Here is a 15,898-nt window from a genome sequence, read left to right on the forward strand (position 1 = left end):
TGGAAATTTCATATCAACGTAGGGTTGTGATTGTTTGTCTTACATAGATCAAATATCTTGGTTAAATATTAAATATTTTTGTTTCCACTTTATGACACCCCCTCTTTAAAAATGGTTATTGAGTAGCTTGAAGATCTTAGTATTGTGAGTAAATAGGGCAGACTTTTAGTGTAAGGATTTGTGAGTCTAGCCACTGAACTTATAAAAACATCATTTATAGCTCTAAATCTGTTCAGGACCACCAGTCCCACCAATTACTAGGGCTTTCTAATTTTAATTTTGTTAATTGCTTTAAAATAGTTTATAGCATTACTTTTGTACACATTATACGCTCATGCTAGCTTTGCAATACAGTCTAGGATCTGAATACAAACATCATTGGGAAAAATACATAGGAAGTTGAAAACATTGTAGCAGCCATTGACTCTGCTGAAACTTAGTACGTTTAGCAAGCTACAGGAAATAATTCATGGTTATGGTACTAATGTGTTACTGTACTTGACATCTGTTACTTAACTGATATTCTAGCAAAGCATGTACTTCTACAATTGAATACTCCTTAAACTGTGCACTTAACTTTTATTTCTGGTTGCTTCAGACATAGATTTACATACCATAACAATAAAAAAGACAATGACTTTCTTGCTTAGTAAGACATTTTCTGTTTTCACACTACCTTTCTTTCCCTCCTGTGTGTATCCCTCATCACTTCTTAAAAGAAAAAAAGATATTAATGCAATAAAACTTTGAGCTAATTATTCTGTTGTGATAAAGACAATATTTATTTTTTCTTGGTCTACTAGGTGGAATTTCAGAAACTGACATCAAAATATTTGTGACAGCTACTACAGTGTCTTTTAATTGGAGTACAATGACCAAAGAATTTTCAGTTTCAGTTTCACTGAATGATACTTCTCAGATTATAAAAAACCCCAGTGGATTTTTTGTATGGAATAATTTGACACCTGCCACCTTATATACATTTAAGTTTGTATTTGAACAATTACATCTGGAATTTATAAATGTGTCCCAATCACTGGATGTTCAAGCTGAAACAGGTATATATTAGAGTTTGTTGTAGTCACAGGGAATGCAAGGGAATGTAGTCACAGGGAATTTCATATTTTCTAGAGGAGTTAAGAGTAAATTGTAAAAAGCCTGTATTCCATTTTGCAGTTTTTAATAGAAGTGGATGGTTTCATTTCTAAAAAGCTGAAAGAAATTGAATGTTAATGTCATAAGCTATTTCTAATTAATATTTCTTAGTATTTTTAGGAGCAAGAACTAAAATTTGTATATGCAAATATTTTAAGCTGTGAATGTTGAAGTTTAGCATTGTGATTATTGGAGTGTATGGATAGAATTTGCTATATAGTTTCAATGAAAAGGCAGGGAAAATCCTGAATTTGGTAAGGATTTGAAACAGTTTTGCCAGCATTCAAAGTGATGGTTTTGTGCTGCTGAGTGGCTAACCTAGCTATGGTGTTTTGTTAGAAGTGCTGTGAAGGAGGCAGGATTCTGAGGATGTTATGGCTTGATTGTATAACTTCATTACTTTAACTGTGCTACTCTGATAGTGCAAATTAAAATCTTTACAATTAGGAACACACAAAAAAGTATTATATAGGCTCAAGTTCAAGGAAATAATTATTGTCTTAAACTCAGGGAACTATTAAAACACAATGATTTGTTAACTTCAATTTTAAGTTTTAAAATTGAACCATCAAAAATTAAGCTTAAAGAATTAACTTTTTGCTAGAGTAGGATAAAAATTAATGGGTCTTTTTTTTTTTGCTTCGGTGGGTTGTAATTGATACTCTTTTAATTCAGTCAATCAGATTTTTTAAGACACTCAGGATTTTGAAGGAGTGTTGATACATAATTACTGAATTTTTGGGGGTTTTCAATTGTGAATTAATTAAATGTTATCATCATCAAAATGTCTGTGTAATTATAAAAAAATCTTAAACTGTACCACTGCCATGAATGGTACAGAGTATCTTTAAAATCCTGTCCTTGTTCATCTCTAGGCACCTGTTCCCAAGGGTGGGTGGCATTCCAAAGCAGCTGCTATCGCATGGGTAAGGAGAGCAAGCCGTGGAAGGTGGCACAACAAATCTGTGAAACATCTTCACAAGGGGCGCATCTTCTTGACATAGGGAGTAAAGAAGAACATGGTTTTATTTTGTCTTATCTCCAGACAATTAGTCAAATAATCATGTTGTGGACGGGTCTTAATGACCTAAAGGTCAGTCTATTTTATCTTCTTTGCTATTACATACATGGAAGCAGGAGAATTTTGATATATAGAGCACAATTCTTTGGAATAAAAAATGCTAAACAGTAAGTTGGTTATTTGTTTGTATAGTTATTAGTAGTTAGAAGAGGAATAATTATTTTTTCCTATTTAGAAATACTGAAAATATTTAGCAGCCCATAGCTGGGAGAAAAAGATGTAGTTTATACATAACATAACCTGTTTAATTTTTCTATTTTTGTGAGTACTTCACAGGGATATTGTTTTGCCTGTAGGTGGTGCTGCATCACCAGATTTTAAATCTTCTATATTTACATAACTATGGATATCAAAGTCTGGGGTTGACTTTCTCAGTTTTGATGCAGGTCTGAAATGTTGACTACTGAGCTTAGTAAGGTCTGTCCAGTGTAGATGCTCGATAGTCCAGTGGAAGAAGGGATTGGAGCAAAGTATTTTTTCGTAAAAAGTTTCCTGTTCCTCATATTTGGGATATGAGGGTTCTTAATGCCAGCTCAGTTGTTATTAAATGACTCACTGTGGTGTGGTGTGTGGTTTGGGAACAGCAACAGAGATCATAGAATCATAGAATCAGAATAGTTTGGGTTGGAAGAGACCTCAAAGATCATCTAGTTCCAACCCCCCTGCCATGGGCAGGGAAACCCTCCACTGGACCATGTTGCCCAAAGCCTCATCCAGCCTGGCCTTGAACACTTCCAGGGATGGGGCATCGACAACTTCTCTGGGCAACCTCTTCAAGTGCTTCATCACCCTCATAGTAAAGAATTTCTTCCTAATATCTAATGTAAATCCTCCTTCAGCTTAAAGCCATTACACGTTGTCCTATCACTACAGTCCCTCTCCAGCTTTCTTGTGGGCCCCTGTTAGGTACTAGAAGATGCTTCAAGGTCTCCCCGGAGCCTTCTCTTCTCCAGGCTGAACAACACCAAGTCTCAGCCTGTCTTCACAGGAGACATGGTCCAGCCCTCTCATCATCTTTGTGACCCTCCTCTGGACTCGCTCCAACAGCTCCATGTCTTTCTTGTACTTGGGGCCCCAGAGCTGGACGCAGTACTCCAGGTGGGGTCTCATGACAGTAGAGTAGAGGGGCAGAATCACCTCTCTCAACCTGCTGGTCACGCTTCTTTTCATGCAGCCCAGGACACGGTTGGCTTTCTGCGCTGCAAGCGCACACTGCCGGCTCATGTTGAACTTCTCATCAATCAACACCCCCAAGTTCTTCTCCTCAGGGCTGCTCTTAGTCCATTCTCCACCCAGCCCATAGTAGTGCTTGGGATTGCCCTGACTCATGTGCAGGACCTTGCAGATAAATACAAGTATTGGGAAAGCTCTCGGAAAGATGGAGGCACTCTGCCAGAAATGTGGGATCCAGTCTTCCTGTGATTAGGCTTAGTGAGAACTTCTTTCGTGGTAAGTGTCAGAAGGTTGGGAGGAGGCCACTGTTTTTTGGTTTGGAAAATCTACACTCTGAAATTTAATTTTAATATTGTTTCGGTCAAATTAATTTTAAATTATGTGAAAAACAGTAAAAACAAAGTAAATTTTATTTGTAGGGCAGGAGGTAAGTGGTAAACATGTAGACACAAAATTTGTTTTCTGCAGACTCTATTAAATAACTTAATGGGGCTACACAAAGTCGGAGAGGGATAACATGCAAACTGAGGAAACACAAACGTGTGTAGGTTTGTGGTTAGACAAGCACTCTAACCTTCTTGGTTAGCAAAGCACCAGTAATATATGCACTTTACATGTAATATTGTTTTATTTCTGTAATTTTTACACCATAGTGTTATTATTTGTAACCAACTTGGTATTTTAGAAATAAGGTAGTATTTGTAAGAGGCTGCCAGAAATAGATGTCCCATGAAAGCATAATATTTTTGCATGTTGGAAAGAGTGCTAGAAAGGTGGGGTTTGTTTTTTTTTTAAACTCTGATTACACAGAAAAGAGTTAATTGCCAGTTTGGAATTTGACTGTTAGTCAACTGTTTAATCATTACGTGCATTTTTATGTTTGTGGGAGTGAGTCAGTTAAACGAACTAGATGAGTACTTTGTTTTAAGAGTAGCAAATAATAATAAAATAATGCTTGTTTTTCAAGTACTTTTTTCCTAAATATTTGTACTTAATTAGCATGTTCAAGTACTGTATGAACAGGTTACAATCCTTTTAGGTGTCATTTTTTCATTTGCTCTCATGACAACTCCAAAATGTACTTGCACCAAATTGTACTTACCCCAGGAGTTCAAAGATCATGGGACATACATGCTAGGAATTGCAGGACTTGTTTAAAATCTGAGATAAAAAATACAGATTCAATTGTTTTTGCTTTCTCTTTCATATTTGATCCATCTGGGAGTTACATTTCTGTTTTGAATTTTTTTCTCCCAGTACACATAGGACTTGAAATATTGTATGAAAAAAAGTTGAGAGTATAACCTGCTCAGAAGATTTCAGCAGCCTTAGGAAAACTACCAAGCACTGTGGCACCCATAAAAATTGGCAACGTTGTGAGCAGGATTACTTCTGTAGCATTTGTATTCTCTTTAACCCTATTTTGATCTGTATCTCCATTCAAACCCTTCCTGACGAGGGTGAGCGTTCTTGTGAAAAGACAACAAGGACCCTGGAGATGTAGGTCAGTGCTCTGGAGCACTTTGGTGGTGCCCTCACATCTGTCCTGACACTCTGTGCAGTTCTTCAGAGTTCGGAAGTGGAAAAGGTAGCCAAAGACTCTTCACTGAGGTTTCTCTTACAAGCTCTTCTACAGAGGTTTATATCATAGTACTATTTTGTGGCTTCCTGTGCTTGTAGTTAATTCTGGTGCCCAGGAAGACCAGTATAAGAAAAAGATATACATTGATCTACATAGTCTTTTTGAATTGACAGGCTAGATGCACAAGTCCTCCTGGAAGTTAAGTTGAATTATTTCATATGGTTGGAAATCTTCTTTACTCTCTTGGGAAAATGAAAGACATCACAGTATTTTATTTGATTTTTTTCAGTTGAGTGAATGAATTGAAAAAATAGGCTTGGTCTCAACAAACATGATTTTTTGTTGTTTTCTCAGAGAAATGGAAAAAATATCTTTTTTTTCTCCTCCCTCTCCCCCCCCCCTTTGAATATCTTTAACAAAATGGAAAAGCAATTGAAGTTTTAAAATTATGGTGGTATCTCAACTTTTCTTCATTACAGTACTTAAAGCATTAACTTAGATTCTAGGCCCACAGATTTGCTATGCCTGAAAGCAGTTATGCTAGTATACCTCCTGAGAGGACTCAATGTAATGAATAAATGCATTGGGTTTTTTATCAATCCCCTGTAGTTGTTAGTATGTGTTAGTGCAGTGCAGACTGAAACCTGTATCCCACTAGAGAGGTCTGTATTGCAATGCTGTGAACATATTCTATAAGCATCTTTCCTTCAAAATACCACATCATTGTCCCAATCTAGTATTTGTAGGGCTCTGCTGGAGAAACTGAAAGTACCTCAAAGTTTAGAAGCTTGGAGTCAGGGGTGAGCAAGTGTCCTAACTGCTGAGCTACCAGCAAATAGGAGAAAGGGGAGAAGACAGCACTTCCGCATCTGATTGTGAATCTAGCCCTGGATTTTTTCCAGCTAAACTATTTTTGCTTTCAGATCAAATTTATAAATATTTTTGACTGACTGATTATTTTTTTTTAACATCAATAACATTTTTAGAAAATTATCCATCCATGATTATTAGATTATTTGATTAATAGTGATTTTTAAAAGATTGTTTATAATGATCAAACAATCTACATTAGCCTTATGTGGCTTATATTACATTATATTATATTGTATTGTATTATATCATATTCTTATAATGTAATAGAAGGGATAGAATTTTACACTGAAATATATTCCTATATAATTAATTTGTATAAATGAAGTATGTAAATTTTGGATGTTTAGGAAATACACTTGCAGTAAGGAAAGCCTTAATCAATATAATGTAAAAATACATGGGGGTTTTATTTCATTTTTTTCAATGTAGGAAGAAGGTCAGCTCTTGTGGACGGATGGATCTCCTTATCTTCTAAAGGCTGGTATCTCAACTTTGTCAATGATACCAGAAAATGAAACCGACTGCTATGCCCTTCAGAGGGATCCGACTGGTCCGGACTATTTCTTCACAGGATTTTTCTGCTATATACAGCTACCATATATTTGTGAATACAAATGTAACTATATTTCTTCCAGTCTTTTTCTTTTTTTTTAAAAAGCCTTTCCCCGATTATGTTTATCTTTGAAGATACAAATATAAAATGAAAAAGGTTTTCATGATTTTCAATGATTTTTTTTCATTTTTGGTGTTCTTTTTCAGTACCTCTGGTACCAGAAAACTTCACGTTTAGCGTGCGTGATGTCAAGACAACTGAAGCTGTATTTATGTGGAGTGATACGGACATGTGGCTTAAGTCAGGCTTTGAACTTACAATTAAGTACTATTTTGATCAATGGAAACCATACATTCTGAACTTGCCTGTGAATACAACTCAAACAAAAATTATGCAGTTGTCTCCTGGCCTTTGCTATAGTTTTTTATTAGCAGCAAGGAACCCAGAAGGGGCACAGACTATCTTAAGTCCAATTCTGAAGGTAGAAACAAGTAAGTTACAAAAATAAATATCAGTAATAACCAGATAATCATACACTTTTAATATTTTTCTTTTAATTACCCTATTCCATTTGTTGATATTTTGTCTGAAACTATAAATAACTCTGAACATGAATTCTGAATCCAGGACTGACCAGTTGGTAGAGTGGATTCCAACATCCTCATTTTGCTTTTGTGCTAAAATGCTTTATTGGAATTGGTGAGGAAAAACTCAGGAGTTTTCAGTGGCCACAAGCAGAAAGCCAGCTACAAATTCTGATTCTATGATGAAGCATATTTTAAACTTTATTCTTACCATAATTTTGCTCACAGAATTCCTACTGATGTAGGAAAGCTGGATGTCAGAGTAGCAGTAAGTTATTTTTTGGCCATGCTGATGCAATGTGGAAGCATTCCAATCTGAAGGAAAAGATTTTGTTGGACTAAACAGAGATATCCCTATATATCTGCAGGAAAGATTAAAACAAGCTTTATGGTACATTGCGTTTTGACCCACTCCATGATGCAGTATGGCAGGCATAAGAAAAACTCATGAACCAACTCACTTGTGTTTAGTAAAATCTAGCTGAAAGAAGCCAAATGAAGCCTGCCAGTTGGTAAAGATGAAAAATGCCTTTGCATCTAAAGGTAGTCCAAATATGAGACAGAGGTCCATTTTCTTAAAGTCAGAAAAAATACTGGTTTTTCTTTAGGGGAAAGAATGGTTCCTTTTCTCCAGCAAGTACATTTTGTGTAGTTCACTTCTTTGTGCTGCTCGAGTGTACTTGAAAGTCCTTCCTACTCCTGTGCCTATCAGCCTCTCTGCTCCCTAGTCAGATGGTTTGGGTTTTGTATGTAAGAGCTTGTAATGCAAGTTGCCTCTATAATGGAGAAAAAAAAATATTTCTGCTTTCTCCTATAAGAAGCAAATATGTTTTTTGACCTCAGAAATCAGCTTTTCAGCTGCAACATTTCTATCTACATTGCTGTCCTTTCCAGATATTAGACTCATGACTGAATTGTTGAGAGGTGCAGGAAACGTATGAAGAACTATTTTAAAATGATTGATAAAAATAGTGTGCATTGCACACTCTGAAATTCAGTAGATTTTGCCATTTAATTGATTGGGACCAGGTTTTAACCAACATGTCATTTTAACCAACTCATGTCATTTGTCTTAGATGATGTTTCTAATCTGAGTGAAGTACAAGAGAGAGGACCTGAGTGAGGAGACTGAGTTCTGCATAAAGAGCTAGGTGATTCCAAAAAACCTCAGTTGGAGAGTAGGAGTATTCTCTTGCATGTCAGTATTAGATATCCTATCAAAGTTGCTTTGTTTGATTTGCTCTGATATTATTTAACATCTATGTAAGTAACTGTGCACTGTTAGCTTTTCAGGCTGTATTTTTTTTTTCTAAAAGTTATTAGGAAAAGCCATCAGAAGCTATTATCCTATTTTTATTCCTAATCTTGTTCAATAGGACCATCGCACTCCCAGAAGTTAGAGGCTACATATGTTTCATCTGGAGAAATACATTTAAAGTGGAAGCCTCCACAACATTCATCCAGTGCTTCTTTTCATTACTACCTCCTCAACATTTTGGATACTGAAACCAACATTTGGGAACAGTTAGCAGTTGAAAAAAGCAAGACTTCAATGGTAGTAGGAAATGTAAAACCATATCATCAGTATCAGGTGTATTTACAGAATGTAGCAGAAAAAGGAACTCTAAGCTGCCATGAGAAGCCTATATTAATCACAACAGGTGATGCATCCATTTTCTGGAGGTTTTATTTTACTAGACAGAGTGTAAATTGACAATACAAGGCCATGTAAAAAAATTTTAAGGCCAAGTACAGATTGTGGTTTGTTGGAATGTATTGGGCGAAAATCGGGGGAATTATTTTCTGTATATTTTGTTTACTGATTCTAACCTTGAGAACCTTCCAAAAGAGTGAACATACCTATCCCCTTATTTAATTATTCACTTACTTACTTAGTGCACATTAATATGTGCTAAAGAAGTGATATCCTATTTGATAAATATTTGTGGTTTGTATATTTAGTTTTAGCAAAGTAGAAACATTGCTATGATGTCTCAAATTATGTAGGTGAAGACAGATAAATCTTTTTTCTAATTATAGATACTGTGATTGTGTCATCTTTGTTACTCTATTTATCCAATGGAAGGAAATATGCTTGTAAAGTAAGTCCCTGTTTGTTATGAGAAAACAGAAGCAGAATCTGCCTGTAACAGGTAGTTGTCTACAAACTATTTTAAGAAATTATTAAATCAATTAGTAGTTTTAAAATAATGAAATTTTTAGAAGCAAAAATAAACCAAAAGGCATTATTGGGAAATGATTGTAAATTGATAGTAAGTTTGATGTGGGGCTTTATACTGACATCTTTTTCTTTGATCAAGCTGTCAGTCCACCTACAGCTGTTTATATACACCCAGAGGATGTCCAAGAAGAGAGCGTAATTCTTCACTGGAAGCTGCCACCAGAGGGTCAGGAATCCTACATTCAAGTGAAACCTAATGCAGACATAGGTGAAACTAAGAAGTTTTTACTAAACAATACAGAAGAATTCAAGGTTGATCTCCTAATTCCTGGAATGGCTTATGAAATAGCAGTGGCAAGTGTGAAAAATGGAAATATGAGTGAACTGAAGACCATTCAATGCACTTTAAGTAAGACATCTTTTAATAGTAGGAACTACAGACTATGATACACACAACATCAGTACCATTATCGTGACTATCATCTAACAGTTTTGGTAGCTCAAGTCGATTTGCTTAATAGCCAAGGATCAAAACTAGGATATGAAATGTATTGATCCAATGCTAACTGTTAACAGCAAAGTAGATGTTGTTAACTTTCAGAGAGGGTGCAGCCTTTGGAAACACATTGTTAGTACTGATAACTGCAATGAGGACCATAGTTGGGAATCCTGTTCCCACTGACAGAAGAAATTGGGCAAATCATTGATTTGCATTGAAATAGGAAAATATTGAAATGGTTGAAACAGATTATTTGTTTTTGGAGATGCATTAGTTGTTCTGTGAACTGTGAGAAAGGAATTACCCTATTATTCATGAGAGGGTGCTGGGAATGGACTTTAAGAGTTAGAAGTAGTAGTAGCTGAAAGGTAAAAGATTTACATTGTTTATGAAAAGGTCTTTCCTGTTAGTCCTATTTACCAAGAAGTTGAAGTGCTTTTGGCACAGTATAAATTTTTTGTATGTGTGAAAGTAATGGGCAGGATTCACTTACTTATACATGTGGTATGTAAAGGCTGCAGCTGTCAGGTTATAGATATATAAAATGCTGTGTTGTAATTTTTTTCCTGAATGATTACAGTATTTTGGAGGGTAGTAGGCTTAGTTTTTTCAGAATTTTTTATATAGGATTAGATTTAATACCTCAGTCAAGACATACATGACAGAAAATTCTAGATGGGATTTTTCACAGCTGTCAGAGCCAACTGTAAGGGAAGAAAACTAAACATGTCAATATTGCATCCATCAAATGTATCACATCCTCCATGCTCATCTCCCTGTCCACATCTACATTTCTGTATTTTTTTAGCTATCCTGACTTACCTTCTCGATGCGGTTGTGGTTGAAAAGGTAATTCATTGATAGCTTTGGAAGCCTAACTTGCTTTGATTCATAAACTATTTGTCAAATGCTTCAGGATTCCAGTAATAAACACCTAAAAAAGGTCAGGTTGTTTATTGTTTCTGAGAAATGCCATGTTTTATTGTGGTAGCTATTCATTTGCACTGGGCAAGCATATTTCTCAGGCCAGTTGCTTTACACTTATTGTGTGTTTTTAATTTAATTTATTTTCAACTGATTTAACATGTGGCGATTTTTTTTCTTCTTTTAGAGCCCAAGCCTGTTCAGATTGTAGTTCCTTATGTGCTTCATAGCAATGCTGTGGTATTGTTTGTTCGCATGCCTGATACTGGAGTGTTTGATGGCATATATGTTACAAGTAAAGGAGGACCTAATGTGACATTCATTTTGAAAAGTGATGGTAAAGTAACAATTGAAAACCTTACTGCAGGAACAGAATATGATTTCTGCGTCTCCACAAAAAGTGGAAAAATGTTGAGCTCCTTTTACCATGTATCTGGTGTAAAAACATGTGAGTATTTTAAGTTTATACCTATAAAATTGCACAATATTAAATTTCTATTTGTTAACTCTTTTAACTTTATTTTTATTTCAGTGCAGTAGAAAAGACAGGCTATTTAAAAATCACCTTGATACATCTGTGTAAGCAATTAATAATTATACTCACACTAGCTGGTTTTTAGACCAGATTATAATGATCCCTTATAATTTCTAAACTTTCTAAATTGTGTTTTTTATATCAAGTCTGTAAAATGTCTAGCAAGTATGTCAGGAATTGTTGTCCTTTTGGGAAACAAGACACATTTTGACCATTTAATTGAGCCAAGAAGATGAGTATCAATGGAGTTACTTCTGTGTCTGGAAATTGAAGTTTTGAAAATGGAAGTTTTTTCCTCCCACTGCATCTTTAAGCAAATAATAAAAGCATTGACATTCCCATTTTTCAAGATAATAAATTCAATAAGAAAGACATCAAAAATGTGTTACGGGAAGGGGACTCCTTCTAACAAGGCCTTTAAAAAAGGAATTCTAATAAGAACTTAAGAACTGCTGAAATTGTTTTGACTTTCCTTTTTTTATTATAATTATACTTCTAGAAGTTTTTCTTTTCCTGTTTTATTATTTTCATTTGAAATTCTTTTGTGCTCTGTTTCTTTCAGACTAGAAATGTTATAAAAGGAAAAATTAAGATAGGATAAAATGAAGCAAGGAAGAGTGAAGTGGAGAATGAGGGCAAGACAGAAAAATTCTTCACCAAATAGTGAAAACCTTGAAAGCTGATTTTTCTTAAAATATAGTTTTAATAAAAACTTGGGTTTTAATTGATCTTATGAAAGCATTTCCTAAATTTAGTGTGAAACTGCCGTAGAAATCCTAGTCTGGGATTCTTTCTGGGGCCCCAAAATCTTGGAAGAAAAAAACCCTGACTCCTCACATGTATACAGTTTTTCTTAGAAAAAAATGTAAATTTTGGTACATTCCAGTGAGCAACAGCTGTGGTGGGGATGAAAGAGATGCAGAGAAGAGTGGAAGCTCCTCTGTAATGTGATCTGAATTGTATTATACAAGGTTATACTAATTAGGGATAAAGTGTATTTGTTTTGCATGGTCTACCCAGTTTTGCAGAGCTGTTTGACAAAATTTAGGTACATTCTGAGCACTCTGGTGGTGGTATTGGAGTGATTAACTTAATTCTGGAGGACTTTCCCACCTATGCATGCCAGCTCTATCCTCAGGGAGAAATGCATGTTCAGCTCTGCCTAATTTTAAGATAAACAAGCAAGCAATTCTCTTTAAATTGTGGCAGTATTACCTCTTTGTTCTTTCTCCATTTTTCTATTTTGGAACGTCTGTGTGTTTGCATGCTGGAGATCAGATTTTGCCCTCTGTTTGAATCTGTTTTGTCTTTGCTTTTCTGTCTCCAAAGGAGATATAAAAAGTGTAGGACGGACCAAAGTCTCAGATTGTTTTATGTCCTTCTGTAGGTCTGGCAGCTCCACTCAATGTACGAGAAGGTAACGTTACAGACACTTCAATACAGCTTGCTTGGGACCGTGCTGATGGAGATTTTCAGCAATATGAAGTTACATGTACAAATTGTGCAAGGGCTTTCAGGGTATGTTTTTTAAAAGACCACTTGTGTATGGGCAATGCAATTATTTTTCAAAGTCTTCTATTAAGTAATTGGAGGTTATATTAAAAGCTATATCTCCCATTAAAATATGTGGAGGTACCATTTACATATGATAAGCTAATTTTGCAAGCAGTTCTGTGAAAGCTGTATTTGGTTTTCTAGGTCCAGAAGGTCAAGCAAGAAACAGCAGAGTTTTCCAGCCTTACTCCTGGTAAGCTGTACAACTTTACAATTCGGACAGAAAAGGAAGGTTTCAGGGACAGTATTTTTGTGACAAAGGAAATAGAGACAGGTGAGACCACAATGTTGTCATATTCAACATTCGTTTTACTCCATCTATATGTCTTGCTTTCTTCTTGAATTTTATTTTTGTCTCAAATAGACAAAAGTAATTCAATCATCTTCACAATTTTCTCTTTATTCTCTTTCGTTGTTACTTTCCTTATTCTTTGGCTGCTTGTGTCCTTTAAGAATTTGAATATGGTTACAGTGTACAATGAACTGCCATCGTTAAGTTCATAATGACTCAAGCAGGTGTACCGTACAGTAACTGATGCTTGCACACTGTCTGGCTATCAAAATCACAGAAAACAAAGTCTTTTTTCTTAGACTTCTCTTTAATGTTTGATTTCTCACTTCAATGCTGAGTTTGAACACACTTAGTTGTTCAGAGCTAAATTATTTTTATGATATTCTCTCATTGGCCTCTCCTTAGATCAGGACTAAATTTAGGGTTTTCTTCATTTTGTTCTACTTTGGGTTAGGACATTTGATTCTCAGCTGCATAGTTCTGTTCTGTTCTGTTTCTTCTCCTAGCTGCTAGTGGCTTCCTTCCATTATACGTTTAAAACCCATTTTTTCATTGTTACTTTTTTCCTTTCTTAATTAAGAAAAATTTATTCCAGTGAAACTACATTAAAAGGGAGGTCAAAGTCTCTGAGCTGCTCTCTGTCTCCATTCTCAGCCGGAGAGGGGAGCAGGACAAGGCTGTTGATGCTGTCTGTGTTCGTGTGAGTACTCTGAGTGTTTGTCTGTGATCTGTGTGGCCGGCCACGTTTATGTGTATGTATGTGGTGTATCTGTGTGCTCTGTGTACAGGTGTCTGCTGGGAATACAGCTTCAGCCTTGTTGCTGGCTGGACCTGGGGACATGACCTCAGGCTGTTGGATCTGGCATGTTCCTCTAACAGGTCCCTAATGTGAAAAATTAAAGTTTTGTAGATGCAATAGAAAAGGTTCATAGGAGGGCAGCAACCATGATCAAAAGTATGTAGTGTTTTGCATTTAAGGAACCACGGAGCTTAAACTGATACAAGAACAATGATGTAGTGTAAAATCATTTGTGAGAGGAAAAGTCACGGAGAGGTAATTATGGAGCGAGTAAGAAATAATAATTCACTGACATTTCCTGTACAAGAACTAAGGACTTGAAACTAGAAGAGAGCAAGTAGAAAACAAGCAAAAGGAAATGGTCGTATATTAAATTTATAGATAAGTTACAGAACTTCTGGCCACATGATATTTTGTGTGATGATTGTGGTCATAGGTTCAAGTGGAGACTGAAGACATTCATAAAAGAGAAATCTTTTGCGGTTTACTAAATTCACAGAAATCACCTTTGGCTCAGGAAATCCTTGGGCTGCAAACTGCAGTCTGGGAGATTACTGAAGGGGATTATCACTCCATGTAAGTCTTGCTTTTCTGTAGACATACACTTTTGGCCACTGTTGAATACAAAATACTGTGCTAGTGGGGACTTTGGTCTCAGCCCAATATGTTACTTCTTATACTGACATTTCTTTTCTTGAGGAATTGTCCATTTTTTAGGAACTCCATGTCAGTGATGTCAGAACTGCACTAAGTAGCATTACAGAGCAGCAACCAGTTTGGCTCTGGATCTTGTGGGTAACTGAAGTCCCTATGCACATTACCACAGTGATATTATCTATGTATCCTTGAGATAAGCAAGGGCATGACATAAATTTTCTGGAGTTTTCATTGCATTTTGATGACATGAGTCCTGCCATAAAGTAATGTATTTAAATTGTATTTTAAAAGCAATGCATTTTTTTTATTGTCACACAGTACCAAGTGCAGTTAAATATCTGAACCACAGCAGAGACTCTCAATCAATAACTGTTACCTGGCCACCAGCCCAAAACATGTTTGATGGATATGTTATTTCAATAAACAGTAAGGTCTTCAATGAGGAGAAAATGTTACCTTCCAGTGTAAGGTATGAGGATTACATTTAAAAAAATAATTGACATGAACTCAAAACAGATGCTTCACTGTATATTTAAAATAAGTAGCCTGCAATGTTAGTTATATGTGATACAGAGTTGATGTTTTAGTTGATATACATTACTATAGTCATGTGAAAAAAAGATCATTTTAAGAACTGTATCTTTTAAGAAATTACAAATTTCATATGACTGTTGTGCAAAGAAGAGCAAACAAAATACTGCACTGGAGTGAGCACGAGTAGAACCTGTGTGTTATTCTGCATGCTTAATCTGTTAAGACTTTCTAGTACTTGAACTTGCTGTGAACCCTAGTGTGATGCATCCTATTTAAGATTTTATCATACTAAAATAGGTTTTGACTGACAGCATGTACATATGTATACACCCATTGTGTGTAAATAATATCTGTTAATACTATAAAGAATTAACATATGAAGATACACGTGTTTCTAAAATCCTAAAGAATACAATCTCTGTTTTAAATCTGTTTAGAATGTACAAATTTGAGAGTCTTCTGCCAGGCACTGATTTCTTAATCAGTATTGTGACAACAAATGGATTAAAAAGAAGTCACCTCACGATCCTCAAGATTAGCACCTGTAGGTTCACGGTTTATCAATAACTTTTCATGATTTCAGATAATTAGGGTTGTTACATGTTAAGGTATTGTCTAAGAAAAAACTATTCCTTATTAAATCAATGCACCTTAACAATGGCTAGATTAATGTATATATGCCTTTGTTTTCAATCTAAACATCCTTGAAAGTTACTAAGTAAAAGCTTTTAAAATACAAACAAGTTTCCTCTGTAGTTAATGGATTCTGCCAGTAACTGAATCAACAGTAATATTATGTTATAATATAATATAACTTAATATATCATATATTGTTATTTACTATTATAAATAATATTATGTTTCCCATAAAAATTTACATTTATTTTATTTCTGATTCTATTGCTAATATGTAGAGGTGAA

The 15,898-nt window shown here is 35.3% G+C and overlaps 1 protein-coding gene across 10 annotated transcripts in view; it reads left to right on the forward strand.

The window, feature by feature from the left end:
• Positions 1-15,898, forward strand: part of PTPRQ (protein tyrosine phosphatase receptor type Q) — a 146,151-nt gene that overhangs the window by 5,408 nt on the left and 124,845 nt on the right. For 8 of the 10 annotated variants that reach the window (XM_075747610.1, XM_075747618.1, XM_075747678.1 and 5 more), the window contains 11 exons: positions 804-1,058; positions 2,031-2,248; positions 6,294-6,480; positions 6,624-6,908; positions 8,378-8,662; positions 9,323-9,592; positions 10,794-11,054; positions 12,529-12,659; positions 12,840-12,969; positions 14,762-14,912; positions 15,415-15,521. In XM_075747610.1, coding sequence (XP_075603725.1) covers positions 804-1,058; positions 2,031-2,248; positions 6,294-6,480; positions 6,624-6,908; positions 8,378-8,662; positions 9,323-9,592; positions 10,794-11,054; positions 12,529-12,659; positions 12,840-12,969; positions 14,762-14,912; positions 15,415-15,521 — 2,280 coding nt within the window. Of the gene's footprint in view, positions 1-803; positions 1,059-2,030; positions 2,249-6,293; positions 6,481-6,623; positions 6,909-8,377; positions 8,663-9,041; positions 9,155-9,322; positions 9,593-10,793; positions 11,055-12,528; positions 12,660-12,839; positions 12,970-14,761; positions 14,913-15,414; positions 15,522-15,898 lie in introns of those variants that run through there. The other 2 variants (XM_075747671.1, XM_075747682.1) reach the window with 2 other exon arrangements.

Source organism: Balearica regulorum, chromosome 1 (genome assembly GCF_011004875.1).
Source record: "Balearica regulorum gibbericeps isolate bBalReg1 chromosome 1, bBalReg1.pri, whole genome shotgun sequence".
NCBI lineage: Eukaryota > Metazoa > Chordata > Aves > Gruiformes > Gruidae > Balearica > Balearica regulorum.